This window comes from Porites lutea, chromosome 5, assembly GCF_958299795.1.
Source record: "Porites lutea chromosome 5, jaPorLute2.1, whole genome shotgun sequence".
In the NCBI taxonomy this organism is placed as follows: Eukaryota; Metazoa; Cnidaria; class Anthozoa; order Scleractinia; family Poritidae; genus Porites; species Porites lutea.
In genome coordinates this window covers 45,741,207-45,764,724 of record NC_133205.1, presented here as the reverse complement: position 1 = coordinate 45,764,724, position 23,518 = coordinate 45,741,207, and the positions used below count along the sequence as shown (strand labels likewise).

The 23,518-nt window shown below is 38.2% G+C and overlaps 2 protein-coding genes and 1 pseudogene across 2 annotated transcripts in view; 2 read left to right on the top strand and 1 right to left on the bottom strand.

Annotated features, from left to right (window-relative positions):
• Positions 1–14,226, bottom strand: part of LOC140938795 (contactin-5-like) — a 47,702-nt gene extending 33,476 nt beyond the window's left edge. Inside the window, exons 1-5 of the mRNA XM_073388323.1 lie at positions 13,865–14,226; positions 9,533–9,814; positions 3,508–3,807; positions 763–1,047; positions 73–366 (exon numbers count right to left, since the gene is read on the bottom strand). Coding sequence (XP_073244424.1) covers positions 73–366; positions 763–1,047; positions 3,508–3,807; positions 9,533–9,814; positions 13,865–13,943 — 1,240 coding nt within the window. The 5' untranslated portion in view covers positions 13,944–14,226. The remainder of the gene's footprint in view (positions 1–72; positions 367–762; positions 1,048–3,507; positions 3,808–9,532; positions 9,815–13,864) is intronic.
• The window catches only part of LOC140938449 (uncharacterized), a 127,712-nt pseudogene extending 112,391 nt beyond the window's left edge, over positions 1–15,321 (top strand).
• Positions 15,322–21,607: 6,286 nt separating this feature from the next.
• On the top strand, positions 21,608–22,846 carry LOC140938782 (apical junction component 1 homolog). Its single transcript, XM_073388311.1, has one exon. The coding sequence runs from the start codon at positions 21,703–21,705 to the stop codon at positions 22,735–22,737; it is 1,035 nt and encodes a 344-aa protein (XP_073244412.1). The 5' UTR covers positions 21,608–21,702; the 3' UTR covers positions 22,738–22,846.
• The last annotated feature ends 672 nt before the right edge of the window (positions 22,847–23,518 follow it).

The window sequence follows — 23,518 nt, the reverse complement described above, 5'->3', positions numbered from 1 at the left end:
TTTTCCTAAGTGCAGTGCTAGATGCTAAGATCACTATCATTACTTGACTCGAGGCAAAATAGAGCTACATACCATATATAGTCAAATAGGCCGGCAAAGACGTTCTGGTAACTTGAAGAAAAGAATTTGTTCCATCACAGAAGTATATCCCCTCATCAGACTTCTTGATACTGTTAAGCATAATGGTTCCAGAACTATCAATAGAAATGGTAGCAGCGGCATCTGGTACTATCAGCTGATAGTTATGGTACCAATGAATGGTGACCTGGACAGGAAAACTGATTGGTGGAACACACCTGATACTAACAGCATTCCCTACCACTGCAGTACGATTACTTGGGTTCTCAATGAATGAAAAGTCAAAATCTAAAAAAAAGTAATCCACGGTCCATAACAACGTTTATCAATTCTTGCATTAATCTACACAAAATATTAGTAATGTTCTGAAGAAATTTATAATTATTTTTTAGTGGCAGATGTAGACGAACTGCAAATTACATTGTAGCCTCTTCTTGATCCCATTGGTAACTGAATCAAACAGATATTTGATTGACGAGCCTAATGGCAATTTGCACGATCAAACAATTAAGGATGTCAGCTTGTGATTATCAAGAAACATGAAAGCAACATAAGATAAACTGAACAGGAAAGGTAGAGACTGGTACTCAGAATGAAAGTAGACCTCACACACACTTCATTATCAGCACGGTCATGGCTGGCAAAACATGGTATAGTTGAGCTGAAACGAGCATGGCTACTTACATGCAATTCTCAACAACACAGCCTGGCTTGACACAGAGCCTATTGAATTTGTTCCACTGCACACATATTGACCAGCATATGATCGGTTGACAGGGGGTGCAAAGTAAAGTGATCCATTGCTTAAAATATAACGGTCAGATACATTATTAACTTGCTGTCCATTTTGGGTCCAAGCTACCAGAGGCGTTGGAACACCCAGGATTTGACATATCATTATGGATGGAACATTCTCTCCAATAATCATGTTTTTTGGATGAACACCAAAATGAGGCTTATCCAGAACAGCTGCAAATCAAAAATATTAATCTGCTTAATGTACACTACGTAATTTTTTTGAAAACTTACATGTAGTAGTAGAAAACAGTCTCTGTTCGGAGATTTTAGACGGGCTTAGGACCGAAAGGGCTTATATCTGAGGAGACTTGTAACTGGAACCGAAAAAACACTTTGACACATGCTATAGCAGTGTTTTGTAGTTACTGGTTTTTAATTAAGCTTTAAAATTTCACAATAAATCAATTTCATCTCAATACAAGCTAACGGGAGGATAATATCAGGTGGGGGGGGGGGCTTATTATAATCAGATATATTTTATACATGTAGATGGACCTATAACTAAGAGGGCATTTGAGTTGAGGGGCGGGGGAGCTTATAAGCGGTAGTTTATGGTCAATGTCCTAGCATTGCAGTGTTTTCAGTTGAAGACAGTGACAGAAATTGGTGGTCTATATTAATAGCAACTATCAGAAAAAGAGTGACGAACAGTACTTGTAAGTTTTACTGGATAAGTGCACTTTTTTTGAATTCTGAAATCTTTAAAATGTACACTAACATGTCTTTAAAATCATGAGCTCCCAAGAAAACCTAAGCCATCAGAAAGAATGAGCTGTCAATGAATCATCAAAAACATCCCAGTTAATTATCACTTCTAGAATGGCAGAGGGTGTTTCATCAGACAGTATAAATATATCAAAAGTATGTTGAGTTTGATCGTCCGGGTGAACGTAGTCCTGAATAGGACTGTTGTTGTTGACAGTGACTGACGTACGTTTCGACAACCTGTGCGGTAGTCATCTTCAGAGTCAAAGTGAGTTGTATCACGTCAGTTGATAGTATTATACCCTGGTCATTGATCTGATTGGTCAATTACTGATTATCTTAACAACGTTTTTAGTAAGAACAATTACAACACAGACTTTGTTAGACGGAACGCTCACAGTAACACTGATTCCAACACTCAGACCAACTCTGGCCCTGTTACGACAGCAACTATACCGTACATCAGAAGTACGTATATCACTACCTTACAATATACGTGTTGCACACAAGCCGATAGCCACTTTACGGTGACTGCTTACTAATGTCAAGGACAAAGACAAACCGGAAGACAGACAGGGAGCAGTATAAAAGATCAATTGCTTCGACTGCCAGGCTTCTTACATTGGTGAAACCGGCAGAAACCTAAACACGCGACTGACCGAACACAAACGCGTGACAAGGAATCGTGACGTCAACAATCGCATTGCTGAGCACCATTTAAAGACGAGACATCAAATTGACTGGGACTCTGCGACATGTATAACGTATTCTACAGAATACTATCAATTTTAGAAAGCTGGTTTACTAACTTAGAACAAACGCCACTGAATCATAGCCAACAGTTACCAGCGCCGTACAAACGACTTATTGACAAGATCAAGCAAAACTAACTACGAGAGAAGGACTGGAGAACTGACAATTTGACTAACAATGGACCACTGTTCAACTGTGACAATAGACGGATCAAAACGCACCAATTACTGATTACGACTCTTCATAGCCAATAACATCACGGCTTAAATGACAGATGACCAATAACATCGTGAAGTAATTGACCAATCAGATCAATAACCAGGGTATAATACCATCAACGTGAGACAACCCACTTTAACTCTGAAGATGACTACCGTACAGGTTGTCGAAACGTCAGTCACTGTCGACAACAACAACAGTCCTATTCAGGACTACAGTCACCCGGACGATCAAACTCAACCTACTTTTGAAATGACTCCTATGTTCAAACCTTTCACAGTATAAATTTATGTTATCAAAACTAAACGCATGATGCTGAAGGATGAGTGTTTTTATTATTTTGTGATGTTTTACTATACCAAATCACGAGTGACAAGTTTGAAAAAGCTTTAAGTCAGAAGGTTAAACATTTTCTACCTGACTTGTCTGAGGGGCTGACTACTGTGCAGGTAATTATCCCATGCTGAGATCTTGGCAAAGCGAGCAATCAACCGGGTTCATGTTATCTGCAGCCCCTGAGATACAACCTAGCTTCTCTCATGCAACAACAAATTGCAACTTTTCCCACATCAGCTTTTAAAAAAGGAACACTATAGTATATACTACAGTGCAGAACTATAGATCATTTTGTTGAGAGATCTTGCATAAATAAGCTATATATAAAAATTTTAAACCAAGAGAGTGGTGGATTAGTGTATTTCACCAGGTAACCAAATGCATGAATGTGATGTATGCAGTAATCAGTGGCTTAACATAATGACTGAGTATGAGAAATGCTGATAATTATCATTCATTACAGAATCATCACTTCAAATGTCAGCATATATATATGAAGGAGAATAAAAGCTGAAACCAAGAAACCACTTTTTACTGGTAAAGACTTGACTGTTAGAAACCAATATCAAATTGCATTCACACAGCTTTCTATTGAAACCATATTATTGTAACACTTACGGAGCACAGTAAGATAAGCTTTTTTGCTTCTCTGAGGCTGATTTGGTAACAAAGGATTGGTAGCCACACATCTATACCATCCTGCACTGGTAAATGTTACATTCTTCACCAACAGAGCAGAAGATGAAGATTTTGTACTTGGAATTTGAAATGAGACACCTTCTGCAAAGTATTTTCCATCTTTTTCCCAGTAAATAGAAGCATAAGGTAGACTATTCTCTGTCACACAATCAAATGTGGCTTCCTCTCCAAGTCTTTTAGTGATGTTTACAGGATGTGTAAAAAACTGGGAGCTGATATCTGGAAATATTTTAGAAAAAAAAATTTAAAAGGCTTGTAAAGTTCAAACATCATCAATCCATCATTCAAAACTTAGATTTATATTATTTTTTAGATGGGGCTCTAAATTGGGTTCAATGCTATACTCTTGTGGATCAAACAAACAGAGTAAGGCCAGAGTTAGATGGATGTTACAGGAGGCTGTCCCCAGGAATCCACCTTTGGGCCTCTGCTGGACTAGAACATGTTTCAGAAAGATATCACTAAAAGGCTATTGTGAAAGCAGATGTAAGCCACTGACCATCAAATATTTTTCAGATCAAAAGATATTTCAACCTTGGAGAGAGTTCAAAGAAAAGCTGCTCGTTTTTGCCTTCAAAACTTCACCAAAACAACAAGTGTGACAGACATGTTATCTGATCTGAAATGGGAAACATTAGAAACAAGACGAAAGAAAAACAGATTGACTGTAATGTACAAACTTAGTCATAATCTAGTAGACATAAACACAGAAGAACACTTAATACCAAACAGTGAATTAAGAACACGCAACAGCCATGCTTTTAAGTACAGAATGCTAAAAGTTTCTAAGGACGTCTTTAAGTTTTCCTTTTTTCCTAGATCAATAACAGAGTGGAACTCACTGCCCGCTGACTTAGTAAATTGCAAGTCATCATCTGATTTTAAGTTAAATTTAGGAAAGCACATGAAATAAGTGAAGTAAATTATAATTTTGAATTATCATCTATTTATTTTGTTGTTTGACATTATTTACTTTTATTCAACTTATGCATATGTACAATATGTATATATATATATATATATATATATATATCTAGCCGAATTTTTGAAAACATACCTCAAAATGGACCAGAATATTCGCACAGAAAGCTGGCGATAGCCAGCTTTCTGGTCACTGCGGTGAGAAAAAACATAGGGGGCTTTCTGTCCTGGTTGGTCTCATTGACAAGTTCAGTTCCTGAGCTAACTCGCCATGGGTTGGAAAGGGGCCTCCATGTCAATCCCTAGGGGGGGAGGGTGCTGCAAAAGCGTTGTACCTTCCGTTAGTCCTGGTCTGGGAGAGTCAGTGCACTGGTCATGTCTGCCTTTAGTTTGTCATGTCAAATTCTTGTAACGTTTGAGGCCCATTGGCCAATGGAAGCATTCCCCTCAAGCAGGTGCTAGGCTGGGGGGGGGGGGGTGCAGGAAGTCGGGGGGGGGGGGTGATTTAACCTGGAATTCTCTGCTTAGAACTTGCTTAAGTCTCAAGCATCCTCCGTCATTCAGGGCCTTTAAGCAGCTAGAGTGTATGGACAAGTCCAGAGTGTCTTTTTGATGGACTTGAATGTTTCTTTTGCTAATCAGGAACCAAGAAGAGAGTCACCTTAAGAGAACCATGGGTAAGAGCTGAGTTTCTTGGCCATATTTACTTTAGTTGAGTCAGTTTAAGGTGTGTGGGCTCCTGGTGTCCGATGGTACGGTTTTCATAAATCCGGCTAGATATAGATACGTAGACTTGAACTAGGTCAAAAACATTTACTTGCTACTCAGAGTTTCATGCTTCATGAGAAGCAATCATCAGGCAACTGCCAAAAAGAAACAATACATGGTGTTTTATAGTGATTTAGAGTGATTTTGAAAAAAACGGTAGCGATTCATAATAGGCTGGGTTGCATAGCAACGGATAAAAACAATGTTGGGGCAATTTTTTTTTTCCTTTTGTTTTTCGTTTTCTCACTTACTTGTTATCGTGTATTCTTTTACTTTTCACTCTCCGGCATTTTGTTAATTACGCTCCTTTGTTACGTGCTGTATGTAAATTTCGTTATAGTTTGTTATCTCGCCCCTATTTATTACCATTTTTCACGTGTCTATTAGTGTAACAACATTCGTCGAAGTAGATTATCTTTTTCCTTGGTGGCCCTGACCACCGACTCTGTTATCCTCTGCATTTGGTAAGCAGCTTCATTTTCATCGTTTTTTCATTAATTTCATTTTGCAGTCGCCTTAAAGTGGTTTTTCTGTATTGTAACTATTATTTTTTCGCTCTTTGTAGGAATTTATTGTTTTTGGTTTGGTAATAGTAAAACATTTGCTGATTGTGAGTTCACGTGTTGTGTGTTGAAATTGGCCCTTGCCCGTTCAAACAATTTTCAGTAAACCGCTGACAAGAAACAAATAAAATATGTCTTACAGGCTTAAATAATCACGTTATTTAGAAGAAATTTCTTTGCGTGTCTGCAGCTTGATACGAGTTCATTTCTGTTGTTCAGGGTCGCCATATTCGGTCTACAAATTATATAGTACTTCTCCCACAGACATAAATTACACTTCTTCGTTACATTTGAATCGGATCTTGCATGTCTAATACTCCGCCATCTAATCTGGTAGTCAGTTTTCTTGTACATACTTGCTTAGCTCAGTGGAATTTCTATAACGTTCATTTCTAAAGGAGCAAGTGTGGTTTCTGTAACGCGATTTGAATGATGTGTCACAAAGACCAATGTAAGTTTGCTTCGAGTGCGATGTCGTGACTTGTGCTTGGTATATGATATTCCGCTTGTTGCAATTTCCGTCCATAGGGCAGGACCTTTTGTCGCGGCAGTTGCAAGTGTTGATGGTTTGAACTGGTAAGTTTGACAACCTGCTAATGACGGCTTTATTGTGGTTCGAGATAATGGCTTTTACGTTGTTCATAAACAACAGAAATGAACTCATATCAAGTTGCAGACATGTAAAGAAATTTCTTCTAAATAACATGATTATTTAAGCCTGTAAGACGTATTTTATTTTTTCCTTTTCAGCGGTTTACTGTTTTATTTGTTATCCGTTGCCATGCAACCCAGCCTATTATGAATCGCTACCGTTTTTTTCAAAATCACTCTAAATCACTATAAAACACCATGTATTGTTTCTTTTGGCAGTTGCCTGATGATTGATTCTCATGAAGCATGAAACTCTGAGTAGCAAGTAAATGTTTTTGACCTAGCTGGTTCAAGTCTAAGTATCTATTCAAAGCTCTGGTAAACCCATTGAGCACTTTTTAGTTGATGATCAATTTGAATTTCATCATTTGATCTTAGGTTAGGGTTAGATGTAGATGTAGATGTAGATCAGTCAACTGAAAGGGTGGAAAGAAGTTATTACAAGACGGAAATAATATGACAAATGAACCCTAACCTACTGCCCCATTCACACCCACTGAACAAGTTTAATTAAATAAGGTTTTAAGACATGGAAAAAAAGACAAGGAAAACTGGAACACAAAAGCTTTCATCCAGGATTCCAATAAAATTCAACATTTCAAAAGTAGGTTGAGTTTAAGTTTGTCGGTGTGAACATAGTCCTGAATAGTACTGTTGTTGTTAACAGTGACTGACGTTTTGACAACCTGTGCAGTAGTCATCTTCAGAGTCAAAGGGAGTTGTATCACGTCAGTTGATGGTATTTTACTAGCCCTTATATTAGCCCTAGCTACCTGCATGTGAACTATAACTCTTTGGTTACGTTACATTGATGACACATTCACTGCTGTACACAAAGATGGAATCGATGATTTTCACGAACACCTTAACAGACAGAACGTGGACATACAGTTCACAAAGGAGATCGAAGAAAATAGTAAGATACCTTTTCTAGACTGCTTGGACAATTGCGACAACAACAGACTACGAACGACTATCCACAGAAAGCCAACACATACCGACCGATTACTAGATCAGTCTTCGTATAACCCAACCTCTCACAAGGCTACTACTATTCGGTCTTTGACGAGACGAGCCCAACTAGTTTGTGACTCACCTAACAACCTACAAGACGAGACTAACTACCTAAACAACATTTTCAGTAAGAACAACTACAACATGAACTTTGCTAGACGGAACACTCACAGTAACACTGATTTTCACACTAAAACTAACGTCAACTCTGGCCCTGTTACGAGAGCGGTTATACCGTACATCACAGGCACCTCTGAGACTATTGCACATATACTACAACCTTACAATATACGTGTTGCACACAAACCAATAACCACTGGAGAGGCAGATCCAGGAATTTTTTATTGTGGGATCCGCAGTAGTTTAGTGGCAAAATGCGATGAGCGTTTCATTTAAAAAAAATCAGTCAGTTTAAAAGTGATATACGATCCTGTCGATTTACGAATTTCAGTCTCAAACAAGCATCAGGTCTGAAAGGGGGGGGTTCCGAACCCCGCGACCCTCCCCCCGCCACTGCACTTTACAACCACTACTTACTAATGTCAAGGACAAAGACAAAGACAGGGAGCAGTATACAAGATCAAATGCTGTGACTGCAAGGCTACTTACATTGGTGAAACAGGTAGAAACCTTAAAACGTGACTGACTGAACACAAACGAGCGACGAGAAATGGTGATGTCAACAAGCACATTGCTGAACACCATTTACAGACGAAACATCAAATTGACTAGAACTCTGCAACATGTATTACGTATTCTACAGACGACTATCAACGACTTACTTTAGAAAGCTGGTTTTAATTACTAAATTAGAACAAATTCAACTGAATCGTAGCCAATAGTTAGTTATCGGCACCATACAAACGACTCATTGACAAGATCAAGCAAAACGAACTACAAGAGAACGACTGGAGAACTGACAATTTGACTAACAATAGACAACTGTTTCACTGTGACAATATTAATAGATGAATCGAAACACACCAATTACATTGTGAGTCTTCATAGTCAATAACACCATGGCTTAACTGACAGACGACCAATAACATCGCAATGTAATTGACCAATCAGATCAATAACCAGAGTATAATACCATCAACTGACGTGATACATTTCGCTTTGATTCTGAAGATGACTACCGCACAGGTTGTCAAAACGTCAGTCACTTTCAACAACAACAGTACTATTCAGTCACTATAATGTTCACCCAGACGATCAAACTCAACCTTTGTTTGAAATGACTCCTGGGTTCAAACCTTTCACAAAATTCAACATTTACAATCAACTCAATTAAGTCAGTAAGCAGCTTTAATGAAGGAAACAATTTTAAACCATAATTATGACTAAACAGCTTTTAAACATTTTTTTTCTTTAACATCTTTAGCTTCGGTATTAACAGGGCTTCAGTCTTATTTCTGCAAGTGAACGCAGCCGGGGGGGGGGGGGGGGGGGGGGGGTGGGGGGCTCTGAACTCCCTTATGTGTGAGTTGCTATTCCCCATTGATACATGACCGAATAACCAGAACTGCTATGTTCTGCAGACAAAATGTGTAAAGCATAAAAAGTTTCTTCTAATGCTGATAGCTTTGTTTTCCACTGTGAAAATAAAATAAAATAAACTTAATAAAACTTTGTAAGTCTCTAGAGGTTGATTATTTTGGCACATAGAAATTGACAGCAACTTCGCCTCCCGACGAAGTGCATTCAAAATTATACACGGTGCAAATTGCCTTCAACCACCAGAAAATTTCTTGCGGTATCCTGGGTTGCTCGAGGTTTCATTTTTGTTCTCATCATTATCAAACCTTTGAAGAAAGCACAAAATATCTCCCTGCTACTCCATGCTAATGTTTTTGTTTTGTTTTGTTTTTTTTTGTGAAGGAGACTACTACACTCATTTAACACTACTACTACTACACTCATTTAAGAAAGAGTATGTTACGCATTTAAAAGGAGGAAAATTTGTAACTTTGATTGATAGCTCACAAAGAATATAATTTACCGGTAATTTGATACAAAATACTTACAAGCTGCTTGAACCTTTGCTGTTCTGCTATAAATGACCAGGTTTGTCCCTGTAACTGATGCTCCACAGATGAAAGTACCAATGCTCTGTGCAGGAATGCTGCTGTAATACAAAGAGTGGTTTGTAAGTTGAGTCCATGGTTGGTTGGTTGGATGTAGAAGCCAAACACCATTATTTCTCCACGATATGTGAACAGTTCCAGATCCGCTGTATTGTGCTTGGCAATTGAGTAAAAGAGGTTTTCCAACTGCAACAACCTGGTCTGATGGCTGGATTGTGAAATCTCATAAAAAAATGACAAAAATAAAATGATTAACAACCTTCAGGAAGGAGACCATTAAAACAATATTTTTGATTGAGGGGTTAATTCATGAGTGAACATGTAGCCGTAAACATGTTGTTTGATGCGGAAAAGTTTGATCATCACGGTATTTTCAAACATGGCAAATCATTGTTCAATCCTTTTGTAAGCTAACTATAACACCAGTGGTTTAAAAGATTCATCCATAGTTAAAAAAAATAGTCCCCATCTGAGAACAGATTTATTTGCTTTCTGTCAACTCACTGATGAAACAGTGTTGTTTTGTCTCTTGTTGCAGGTACTGACAATGATCAGCATTGTTTATCTGTAGTTTTCTTTGCCTTGCTTACTTGCTGGTATGTACAATTGTCTAAAATACTTTCCCTTTTTCCTTTTTTCTAACGTAAATTTCTGGGCAAAATTTGTCTTGTGAGGACCTCCTTGGGTGTCTTGCAAACAAAGACCCTTAAGACCCCCCATCAAATGACTCTGAACTTTATATTGATTAGGGTTGGGAAACTGAGTGATTCAGGTTCCACTTAAGTCATTACACTGGGCAAACCTAACCCTAAACTTAGGGGGTGTGAGGGGTCTTTGTTTTCAACACACCCGACCTCCTCCTCTGTATTTGTAAACATTGTTTGAATAGCATTTGAAAAAGTTACTTCACGATAAATCACTTCACGATAAATTATGCTGTTTAAACACTTTGAAGTCTTTTCTTACCTTTAAAAACTTCAACGCTATGATTTACTTGTATGTTCAAAAAGTTTTTACTCTAAAAATTTGGCAAAACTCCAAGTTCACTAGAGTGATTTTGTTAAATTGCTAAATATCAGATAAATTCACCGCTTAGCTTGGTGAACATAATGTCTTGTTATATTCCTAGACTTTCACTCAACTAAACAGGGACTGCCTTTGGTTGATTCTTGGTCACATGGCCTTGACTAAAATCAAATGTACCTCAATAGTGACACATTTGAGCAATTGTACCCCACTTGGGATACATTACAACACATGATCAAAGCAAGGTGGAAAGCAGCGTGACAGCTAGAAGGCAGGAAACACTGCCAGTTTTCACAAAACAAGATCCAACAACACAAACATGAAGCCTAAAGTTATTTAAGAAACGATTTTCAAAGTTATCCCTAAAGAGAAACAGCAGTTGGTGGAGAAAAAAAAGATGCAGATAATATAAGGAATTAAAGTTAAAGTACTTTGCAAATCATTTGAGTGGTTTTGAGAATTAAATTTGTGTTCTTATAAGAACCAAGTCAACTGGTTTGATTGGCCTGTTATTCTTTTGTCGCTGTTGAAGTGAAAATCTAGAAATATAACTGAACACAAATGTCAGGTCCCTGGGGAAACCAATTAGCTTTATTTTCCCCCGAGTCCTCACGTTTCTCAAGACGAATATTGGGAAAAGAAAACTAACTGTTTCCCTTGGCATCTGACGTTAAGGGTATTATAGTTCAAGAAAGAGAACCAATCAGATTGCTTAAAACACCAAGGTCACTGACTGTGTATGTTGTAGGTTAATAATATATGTTTCTTAGGTCAATCTGTTTCTAACCTACAATCCTCGTCACATTAAGTTGGGACACCCACTGCAGAAACCATATGGTCCCCAAAACGTTGTGCTCTTTCCCTCCCAGTGTTAAATTTTTGCTTCTGTGATGCCGAATCATAACCTTGTGTACTTTTGCTATATCTGCATAAAGCAAATGATGTAATTTTAAATTTGAGGCAAACACAACAAACAGGCTTACCCTAACCCTAACCCAAGTCCCGTCCAGGCTTCCGTCAACCAAAGACGCTGCTATATTTGTGTTGATCAACGATAGGGATTTCAATGAAATTCATAAATATTTTGTCCATCGACAACAACAACAACAACAATGTATTTATTTAAAGAAATATAAAGTTTACAATTTTATGTCCTGCAAATAGCTATAATGCTAACCTAGGCAGGACAAATATAAATATAAATATAAATTCAAGTACAGGAGATTTTGTTATTTGAAAAGGACTAAAATTACAAGTTGAGGTATATACAACATATCAGGTTAACTTCACAAAATATTCTATTAAATAATTCACATTCAAATAATTATCTTCGACAATTCAGCCAACGTGTACAATGATTTACTTTCCTTGCTGTATTTCTTTTAAACAGTCCAGTTTTTCTTTTAAGTCACAGGCTGACATTCCCGTAGAAGTTACCTTTCAGCTGCTTGATCCTGAATCATGTATTGCAACAGGGAAATAATGACAAAGCTTGCAAAGACAGTTCCAGCCTTCGCATGCCAAAACAAATAACAGAAAAAGTGCACAGTTGGTAACACTTCCAAGAGTTCTTTACCAACAGATGGCGCCAGGGACGGCAGAGCCGAGGGGGCTTTCGCCCCCCCGCCCCCCCCCAATTTGAAGCAAAAAATAAATAATTTAAAATAATTTAAAAAAAACATAAAGCATAAAAGAAAGAAAACTAACAGAAGCAAAAACAAAACAAAAGCAAAGCCCAGCCATCTTGTAGCAATTTTGAACACACATAAAGATAGATTTAATTGATAAGCTTTGTTTAGTTTCAGTGTGACAAATTCATTTGTATCCCTGAGCGAAAATCGTGAAAGGAATTTTGGCAAATTTATTTCTGCTAATTACAGCCGTTGAACTTGTTGTTTTCCCTTGCTGTTACTGTACATGCATTGTTCGAGGAAATTGACTTCAGCCTATCAACTTGTTCTTTTCCCTTAGTATTCTCACAATTCAGCTTGTGAATTAAAACGAGAGACGACTATCACTCTTTCTCGCAGGCAATTTTGCATTCACTCTCCGATTTGTCAAAACTTTGCAATTTGTTTTTATATGCTATCAAAATTAGCATCTTCATGTAACACAAGTGATTTTACATCACTAATTTTGAACATTCTCCCTTTTGCTACACACGTCAAGCATTTGTAATAAAACAATTTAGTGTACGTACTAAGTTAAGGCCAGAATATAAGTAAGGCTGGGATAATCATATATGTATTAAGTTATATATGTATCAAGTAACAAATAAGAACTAAAACATCTGTCATTTTACAGTTGATTCCAAATTTATTTTTTCGATATCTCGTCGAGAATGCTGCAAGTAGTATTTCCAAGCTTCAAGATTTCAAAATTTTCTGGCAGAGAATTCCCCCAGAACCCCTACAAGTTACCATCTCCGGCACTTGATTGTTACCACCCCCCGCCCCCCCCTCCCCAAACAAAATACGCTCCGCCGTCCCTGGGCACAATGCTTTTCAAAAATGAAAACTGAAATCAAAAATCTCTTTGAGCTAAGCTCTTGAAATATCTTCTTGCGAATACAATTCAAACAGTTCTTCTTCGTTGTCATGCCGCATGTGTGTCATGCAAGAAGACATGAATTTCCATCGACTAACAAATAATGCGTTGAGGCGACAGATTAACTCCCAAGAGGCATTCTTAGCCAGAGAAAGCAGGAAACGGAACACTAGGGCCTTAGCTGCAGGTGCCTCCTCTCCTCTTCGCATGTTCCCCGGCCCTCACGCAGCCTTTAACACAAATAATAATCGTCGCCTGCTACGCAGGCAAGGACAGATCCAACAAAATGGCGTTAATTTGTTCATAAAATAAAAGGGACGAAAAATGCCTGTTTGTTTATGGGCAGAACGGAGGATCAAGGAAAATCCGGGGGTTTACAACTTCAGATAAGGGACACTTCATCTTACATGTAAGACGTAATAACAATTGCACGTTAGCAATCTACATATCTGTAGATTTAAGATGACATTGTTTAATAAACAAACACTTAATAGGAAAGCAATATTCAAAAAACATTTTCAGCATTAAAAAGTATATTCTACAACATCCCGCGACTAAAACATAACAAACTAGACTTAAGTCTATATAGGCTAAACCAAAAAAAAAAGCAGCGCTACAGTTGCAATCCAATTATTAGGACAAAATAGTAAAGCTCATGTCAATGGACGGACCTAACTCAAACAAAGTTTATATACTTACTCAGACTTGAAGATTCAATAAGTATACGAGGGTGAATCGTGGTAATTAGCACAGTACATAAGACGGTATGAACGATCATTTTCCTTGGAGCCTCAACGCAGAGCAAGGAAGTCACAACAATGGACGTAATTTACTTCCAGCTGTCAGCAGAACATGGCGTGCAAGTCTCGGTCAGATCAGCTGCTCTTCGATCTCTGGATGATTTTTGATCATGGGAGAAAATTTGCCTTGAAATTGAATGTCATGAAAATGTCACAGGAACGTAAGGCATCTCACTGTTATATCAGTCGGTTGCCAGGGAAGAACAAGCCTCACACCATCGGAATTCACAGAATCGAAGGACGCGTCAATATATTGAATATTGATTAGCAACCATGCGCCCGCGCTATAATATACAGCAAACAGCTGGGAATCGTCACTTCGTCACCGGTCAGTATAACATGGACTGCGGACTGCGGACTACGGACTGCGGACTGGGTATAAAATACGGACTAGGTATGAAACGCGGACTGGAAAATATGGACTGGGTATAAAACACGGATTAGTTATAAAACGCAGACTGCGAACTGCGGACTGCGGACTGGGTATAATCTAACAATCATGAAAGGGGTCAGGATCACTCCCTTATATAAGGGAAGGGTCGGGGTTTTGGGCCTTTTTGGTCTGAAAACAGTTCGCCCATTTTGGTCTAGAATCGGGTATGGTTTTCGAGGGAACTACGGGATCGTACACGAATGGACGTATCTATCGTTTCAATTCCAAATGAATAAGAACGAAGTAGAAATGTGCGTTTTCGAAATGCATTTGGAGACTTTTTTTTGTTTCCGCTCTAACTTGGTAATGATGACATAATTTCTGCCTGATTAGACCTAACCTGTTCCAGGCTCCGAGGTAGTTGGGTCCGCTGAATTAAGAAATACACAACGTATGCAATTGCGAAAAGAAAGCCTGATTTCTCCATAATTTGAACCCCCTGACCTTTGCAATACAGGTGCAAAAGGTTTTGAAACGTTCTCGACGGAAAGAATCAACGAGAAAACGTGGTAATCGTGATGAATGTACGAGAGTACGTAAGCTGTCTTTTAAAAATATTATAATATGTATTATTATGTATTTTTAGATTAGTGTCCCCAATTAGCTGTCTTATATTTTGTACAGCTCAATACATTTGACACTTAAATAAAGTTTTTATGTTATGCTTAACTTAAGGCAGTCTGATTTCTCCGCTGCCAGGTACAACACGGTAACATATGGCAAGCACTCCCTCCGCCACTTGGGGCCCAATCTCTGGGGAAAATTATCCCCAGACTTGAGAGAAGTTACCACCTTAAAATGTTTCAAAAACGAAATACGTACATTAGATATAGTTACACTAATGGATAATGGATGCAAGTGTTGTCATCTCTACAATTCATAGACATATTTGTCATACTGTAAATATTGTTAATGTCATTAATTTTTTTTATACCTGCGCTTATATGTAAATATTTATTTACTTTAATTTATATTTATTTATTTTGTGTCCCCTAATTACCATAGGTTTTTAACCTAAGCTAGGAAGCTTCTTTAGACACCTTAATAAAGTTTCATTATCATCATCATGTTATGTTTCTCGGTGAATACTTCTAAATGCGTCTAATATTATGCAAGAACAATGCTGCTTAACACGCACACACATTTGTGATATGGTCACGCATATACAGATTGAGGTCGAAGCAGCAGTCTGGACTTTTAACTTAGGAGTTAGGTTTAATCTCTTAGCAACCTACTTTGATGTTCATAGCCTGAAGGTTGCTTCCGAGTTCCAATAGCCATAAACTGTCTAAACTCGGTCTTAATGATCGTCATTACAAGTCCTTTCGCAACGAGAAGCCAGATAAGATTGAAACCAGCTTAATGCTATTCCGGACACACCAGCAGCCTTGAGTTTTAAAAGAAAAATATTGTGGTCCACAGTGTCAAATGCCTCCTTTGAAGTCCAAATAAACGAATCATGTGAACACGTCCTGGTCCCGGATGCTGTTAATCGATGTTAAGTAAATCATCGTTAAACTGACAAGGAGCAGTAGCAGTGTAGCGACGTTGTCGAAAGCCAAATTGCTCATCAAATAATAAATTGCTTTGAGCTAAATGGCCATAAAGCCGAAGATGCACGAAACGTTCAATTAATTTAGACACATATGGCAGAACGGAAGTAGGGCGGTAATTCTCCTTATCGCATCTATCCCCTTGTTCGAACAACGCCTCTAACTTTGCACATTTGTTACAGTTAACTTTGCACATAAGTTACAGTTATATAAGGCAGCTGTTCTCCCGTATTTAACCTACTGTCATCTTATATGGCATTTTTGCCGTGCTAGTGATTCTAGACGACTAGAGCGTATCAAGGAAAGAGCACTTAGGGCTATATATTGTGATAAACATTCGTCCTATGGTCAATTACTATCTATGGCTGGGCTATCTACTCTACACAACCGGCGACTACAGGACATAGCTATTCTCATGTATAAAGTTAAAAACAACATGTGCCCAACATACATTAGCACTCTCTTTGAACAGCCTGCAATTAAGTATGAACTGCGCAATCATGACTTCACTATACCCAGATTCAACATAGTCTCCTTTGGAAAGCACTCGCTCAGGTATATGGGCCCAAAGGTATGGAGCTCTGTTCCTAGTAACGTGAAAAAAGCTTCCACGTTGTCCTCCTTCAAATATAACATCAGAAAAGTGGATCTTAGCATGCTACTAGAGGACAATAACTGCTCTAACTGCTCTCTTTGCACTTCTTAATCTTTTATTTCTTATTTTTTGTAAGACAATATTGTATATAGTTCTCTCGAATTTCTCACCTGCTTATACTGTACATAGTTTTTCTTAATTTTAATTAATTTATTAATTGATTTATTCTTTTTAAATTTATGTTAGTGTCCCCACTTAGTGGTTATACACCGCTATTACAGTTTTGACACTTTAATAAAGGTATCATCATCATCATCATCATCATCATCATTTCCATGTGCCAGGAAGAGTTCCCGTCCGAAGAGACATGTTAATTAGGTATGTCAAAGGTGGGGCAATCACATTTGATGAGTCACAAAGCATACGCGCACTTATGTTATCCAAGCCAGCTGTCGCAGTTTGTCTTCAATTGAGCTAACAGCTTTGCCACAGAAGCCACTTTTACAGGCTTAAATTCAAACTTGACATCGGCGATAAATGACGCCGACCAACTCAACTCTAAGGAAAGATTTCACTAAGCGTTTACCAACTGAGGGGAAGTGCTTGTTAAAAGTTTCAGCGATTTGTTAGGAACACAAGCACTGACGACCGCCATCCGTGTTAATTTCTGTTACATCCCCTACACTGTTAGACGGAAGAGTCTCTTTAAGGGATTTCCACATTCCGGACTGTCATTCTTAGCCTCTTTAATGAGGTTGCAATAATATTCTGATTTCAGTCTTCGTCGATCCTTCCCTGGTAGCAAAGTTTCGGAGTTTCCGACACATAACCCAGTGATATGTACTATTCTTAGAGAGAGCTTTTCTTTGATGATAATCACGATCTCATGTGATTTCTTGCAACTTTAGTGTAACCCAACACCATTGTCAACACAACAACACTGTTTTTTCTGGTGTTTACAAAATGACCATATTTGGTCATTTTTGAAGATTTTTGAAGAATAGGCCTTTCTCCGAGAGAATCTGGGAACGAGGTTGTTTCCAAAATATCATAATGCTCTTAATTATTTCCCATCCAAAATTTTGAGTGAGCATTGTTTTCATTTTCTCTTGGTACTTACAATCGTCCCTATAGAAACTGAAAAATATTCTTATGCAAAATTTTGGAGGGAAAACAAAGAGTATTTTGCGCAGCTCTTGCCAACCACTTTATCATTTCCTTCTGATCGAACTTGTACCTGCTCGACCTCGCAACAACCAAGAATGGAGAAGGCCATGGCTGCTGCGTAGACTCGACTGTGGCAGCTTCCAGTGTCAACGCCTGCCTCGAACTAAAAAGTACCCCAAGTACCTTCGATAACTGCTTTCAAGACTGCGAATGTTTTACTGATGATGTGGTCATTAAAGGACAAACAAGAGAGGATAAAGGGGACAGAGAAGGCATCCTCCATACACACCCTATTCCATAGGTAATTCGTCTCGAGTTATTTGAAAGATAGACAGATCCCAAGGGGGATTAGACAACAGCCAATCACATAGCGCGAATGTGTTCCGCGTGGATGACCCACGCTCAGAGCCACGCGTCCTTCCCGAATTGAGGCAGAACAAAATGGCGGAGAGCGATATTGCTATTACTGTTCGTTTTGTCGACGAAAACGAGTAAAGAGAGATTTCTGCTAAAGCTGTGTCAGCGAAACGGAAATTAAAAAAGAATCGCCCTTCCTCTCTTGTATAGAGCTAACAGTACAGCAGGGAAATCCTTAACACAATGAATATTCTCTCAGGATCATTTATAATTTACAGTTTGAAAAGAGCAATTTCTGGTTTGATATTCATTTTTTTAATAGTCTTTTATTATTCAACAAAAATAACACTTGGCGCCCTATAATGATAATAATAATAATAATTTAACAACTTCTAGAGCGCTATTTACATTCACTGATCAACAGCGCTTAACAACTTAAAAAAACTACCATAAAATTCAAATTTGTAAAACTAATTACATGTACAAGAATATTACTTACCACTTGCTTTATTGTACAAACGACCGGTTTCAATAGACCGGCGAAATTTCTCATTTTATTAAAGCACTGAGGTTACGATAACTTCGAGTTAAACTGATTTCACGGGTTGTCAAAGAGTCGAGCGATTCCCTTTTGCCAGGTGAGCGCAGACTCATTTCGCTTCAATATTCAGAAATGTTCTCGATCTCTTCCATTGCCTCTCGCCCGACATGTTTTGCATGGCGTTTAGTCATGCGAAACCTCCACGAAACATCCACGCAGCGCGCGAGGTAACTTTATCCCGATTCTAAAAATAACTCGAAACGAATTACGTATGGAATAGGGTGTGTATCGGGGATGCCTTCTCTGTCCCCTTTATCCTCTCTTGAGGACAAAGTATTACCTAATACAATGCTCAGATATTTAAACCCGGGATTTAAAAGTATTTATGCTCTTTCAAACAACTTTATCGACTTTATCTTCGACATGAGGATTTCAGTACCAAAACAATCAATATACAACAAATGAAATAAAGTAAAATAAAAGTTAAGTAAGAGAGAAAGGAACAACAACAATATATTGAATATTGATATAGAAATTACGTGGCTACGGTACGGCTTCGAGGCTACTTGTATGTTAAGAACGTTAAATTAGAGCTCTAGTAATAGATTGACCATGGACATTTAGATCCATGAAAGTGTCATTGTTCTACGGGCCAAGCCGACTTAGCCAGCAACCGAAAACCATACATTTTGTCCTCATTACGTTCTTATCAGTGTACGGGTTGCTAAGATAGAGCCACCTTTTTCTGTTTCTATCTTTCGCCTTTCTCAACCGCTTGTTAATGGTAACACAGCTTGACTGGACTTGCTATAGTGTCACCTGAGGTGTACGGCGGAGGGCGCTGTGATGTCGTGAGAATTTGTTAAACATGAAATGCATCTTGAGGCCATCTTTGAGCAGCTTAGAATGAAAAAAGATATTTTTTCCGTCTAGTGCTATCGGTTTTTTTCTTTTTGGACACGTTTTTAGCGTGTAGGTAACACATCAATCGAGCTTTCCAGCTGAGCCCCCCTTCGTTCCAAAGCGTCAAGACTGAGGGTCATAAATATCAAAGCACATTAGTATTGCAGCGTCGTTACCACGCTACTCATATTTTCCTTGAAAGCATTCAACAGGACTGACAAACTAACAAATAACTTAATATAGTTCAATGGGTAGATCTCATCCGGCATGGTAAGAGCTGTCTCATGGAATCAGCGAGGAAGTTTTGTAAAGGAACCGACTAGTTGACGTCTAGTTTCTGGGCAATGAATTCGGGTGAACTGATCAAACAACAATGGCGACCGTCATTTGATGGGAACGCCCCTTAAATAAATTTAAAACTCCAAATCCTTTAATTCCAATATAAAACTGAAACTCTTTTTTTGTCGCCCATAAACTGAATCAGCTCCATTCATTCGCCGGAAGCATTGGATTCCACCTGACTTTTTCATAGTTATTGGTCATCACGCATGCATCTAGTGTCTTACTCAACGGTTTATTTATGCAGGAGATATTTCTTCATATTTACCCGGTATATTCGATAATCTAAATATTAATCTTTTACAATTAACTTTTTTAAGTAGTAGTTTATCATAAAACTGTAAATAGGATTAAGACAACAACAACAACAACTTTATTGACTTTATCTTCGACATGAAGATTTCAGTATCAAAACAAAAAATGAAAAAAGTAAAATAAAAGTTAAGTAAGAAAGAAAGGAACAATTGAATATTATCATAAAAGAAAAATTACTTGGCTATGTACGGCTTCTACGCTACTCGTATGGTAAGAAAGTTATAATTACAGTTCGGATGCATAACAATTTAGAATATTTTCAATATAAGAGGCAGTGAGATTTATGATGTTTTCATCGTGCATAGAAATGATATATAAAAATAGTGCCTTACAAGACATATTCGTAAAATTACTGTTAACCGAGTGTAGGCTCTCCAAGAAGATACCCCTTATATGAGAAAGTGATGAGTGGGTACATTTCAACAAATAATGGAATTCATCACCAATTTCGGATTTATTACAAAGGGGGCAAAGCCTCTCAACTCTGGGTATCTTCTTGTAGCGCCCAGATTTAATAGGTAGCAAGTGGCAAGAAATTCGCATTTTGGATACTGCCACTCTTGTCTTAACGTTCTTTATTAAATCAAGATAAGATAAGACAAGATAATGTTCATAAATTAAACACGGCACGAATAAAAGTGCGTCTTCGCTGTTTCAAGTCACTATCATGATTAACTGTGTGGTCAGTATGTATTTCTTTTTAAAAGCAATAAACATGATAAACAATCAGCTGAGCTTTTTTGGTTGCCGCCATTTGTTTTATCGATTTAAATCCTCATTGGACCTTCCCTTTAATAGTGACATGGATAAACTGACTCATTCATGACTGCGACGTTATTAGCCTGCCTCTTCGTGGAATAGCGAATATTACAGACTTAAATACGCCGTTACTTATTCAAAGTGACACACACATGCTTACATACAATAGCTATCGCATTTTTGCATTGCCTGCAGTGGCGGATCCAGGGGAGGGGTCTGGGGGTCCCACCCCCTCTTATTTTTAGACCAAACTGAGGCCCGAAGGGCGGAAAAAAAATTGTTTTTGAGACCGTCTCCCCCTTATCTAAAGTTCTGGATCTGCCACTGGCTTGTTTGTCTAGTGGAAAAGCCGTTAGGTTTCTTTCACATAAAGACTCACAGGGTGCCAATAAGATAACCTTTTATTGGATAAGGGTGAGTACATGTACAAAGAAAATAACAAAAACGAAATTAATTCTTACAATGACAATTCTGTGAGGTCAACAAGCGTTATACAGAGCTATGATTTACGATTGACTTTTTTTTTACGATTGATTGGTTTTTAAAGAGCTACAATGTTTGGCCCGCCTATTGCTGGTTGACCAATAATCTGATTGGTGTAAAATACAAAGGGATATGCATGACATCCAGTAAGCGTCTAAATGTCATTGTTCCAGAACAGCTGCTTTGCAATGACCAATATATTGACTGTGACGTTTAGTCTCGTAAATTGACACAGAAGGCAAGCACCTAGCAGCCTGAAAACAAAATTTACTTTCACTTGAGTTGCGTGCAAATGTACGTCTGTATTGGGAAGGGTGGGTGTCGAGCAAGCCGTCGTCGCTCGCCCCAGTATGAAGACATGGTCCCTGTTTCACCATCTAAAGTCAAACACAAGCGAGGGAAAGCAAAGGGAAGTTACAACGCGTCGCCAATGAACGGAAATCATCCTCCGCTGGAATATTCGCCCAAACCTTGTAACTTTCAAGAAGAATTCGCCTCAAATGCCAGTGTTCTTTCACTGGATGTAAATGACAACTCAAAAAATTCTCGGACGCCGTCGCCTTCTAAATCTAACACTTTACCGCGACATACTGCGAAAACACCACCTCAGAAACCTCCCCGCGGACTGCCACCGAAGCCGCCTCGGCTTATGGAAAGAAAACTTTTCACTTGCGAAAACCCTTCGTGTCAAAAACAGGAAGAACTATTAGGAATCGTGGCGCTGGATTTCAAATCTTGTCCGTCGTGTTTCACACATTATTGTTGTATTGAATGTCGAAGAACTCACTGGAAGGAACATCGTCTTGTCTGCCATTATGGACAAGTTAACAGCCATATGAAATCTATTGTTCATATGTGTAACGAAAATTGTCTGTTACTGCAGTATTTGAGCGAAATCGCTCGAGAGGGATTTGTAACAAAAGGACGTGGGGCTGTCATGATGATTTTTCTGTCACCGAAAGCCGCAGAGCTCTTTGTGGAAAGCGGGGTGGACTATTTTCGCAATCCTAGAAATAGACCGACTTTTTCGTCTGTTCAAGAACTAAAAGACTCCGGTGTTTCTTCAAAACACCAAAAACTTCTTCTTTTTCTTGTAAATAATTACTCCCCTGCTCAAGAAATGGTCTTAAACATCGCGGTGGTCATTGGTAAAAACCTCCCCAAGACCCCAATACCCCGCAACAAGGAACCTGCAGTCATCACACAGATAAGAATTCCCTTTAAGGGCAAGAAACATTCACGGACATTCAGTCCTCAAAGAAGCCAAGAATTTAACACGGTCTGTACGTATAATGTAAACGACAACGTGCGAAGAAAATCGCTTTAAAATTGTAAACAAGAGAGAGTCGTCAGTCCAATCTTTCGTGATATTTGCCAAACACCAAGTCCATGATTTATTATCAACATGAATAAATCGTTCATTTATCGTTTACAAATTGCTCAGTCTCAAGATTCCAAGGTTATTCAAGAGTCAGTACCCTTTTAAAAGCTTTTACGAGAGGGCATAGGCAGCTTGTCTCTTTTCTGTTTGAATCTTTTTTTTTTCATCCGACATGATTTATACAAATTAAAAAAAGTCAACGAGAAATTAATCATAAAGCCCCGTATATAGTCGTGCATTAACGGTGCGAGGAAAATTTCAAAGATCTTCCTCAAAAATACCTTCCCTGTGTACTTTTTTAAAACACAGCAAACGGGCGAATGCATCAGTGTTGTATTTTTGTCGGATGACTCGACATCGATTTCATTGGAACAGTCTCTTACATATTTAAAGAGAGTTAAAAATTTACATACTTACTGAAGGGGAAAATTAATGTTTTTTTATGCTAACGATGACGCAAATGTTTGGCCAAAATTAAAGCAGCTGTAAAATGTTTATAGAGATTTTTTTTCTCTTTGTAAGGTAAGATAAATATTTTCTTATTGTTACAATTGTTAATAAAAGTTGCTGATAATGAGACATTTAAAAAAAAAAGCAAAAATGCATACCAGGACTGGGAACCAAGAACTGTCAGAACTTTGTTTGATATGTAATCTCTAGTTGGATGATATCATAAAAAACGGAAATCAGTGTCATACTCGGCATGATTAAGGATTCTAAACCCTGC

Bases quoted from the DNA above. Each gene is read 5' to 3' on its own strand.
- LOC140938782 (XM_073388311.1), top strand. From the start codon at position 21,703: ATGTACGTCTGTATTGGGAAGGGTGGGTGTCGAGCAAGCCGTCGTCGC.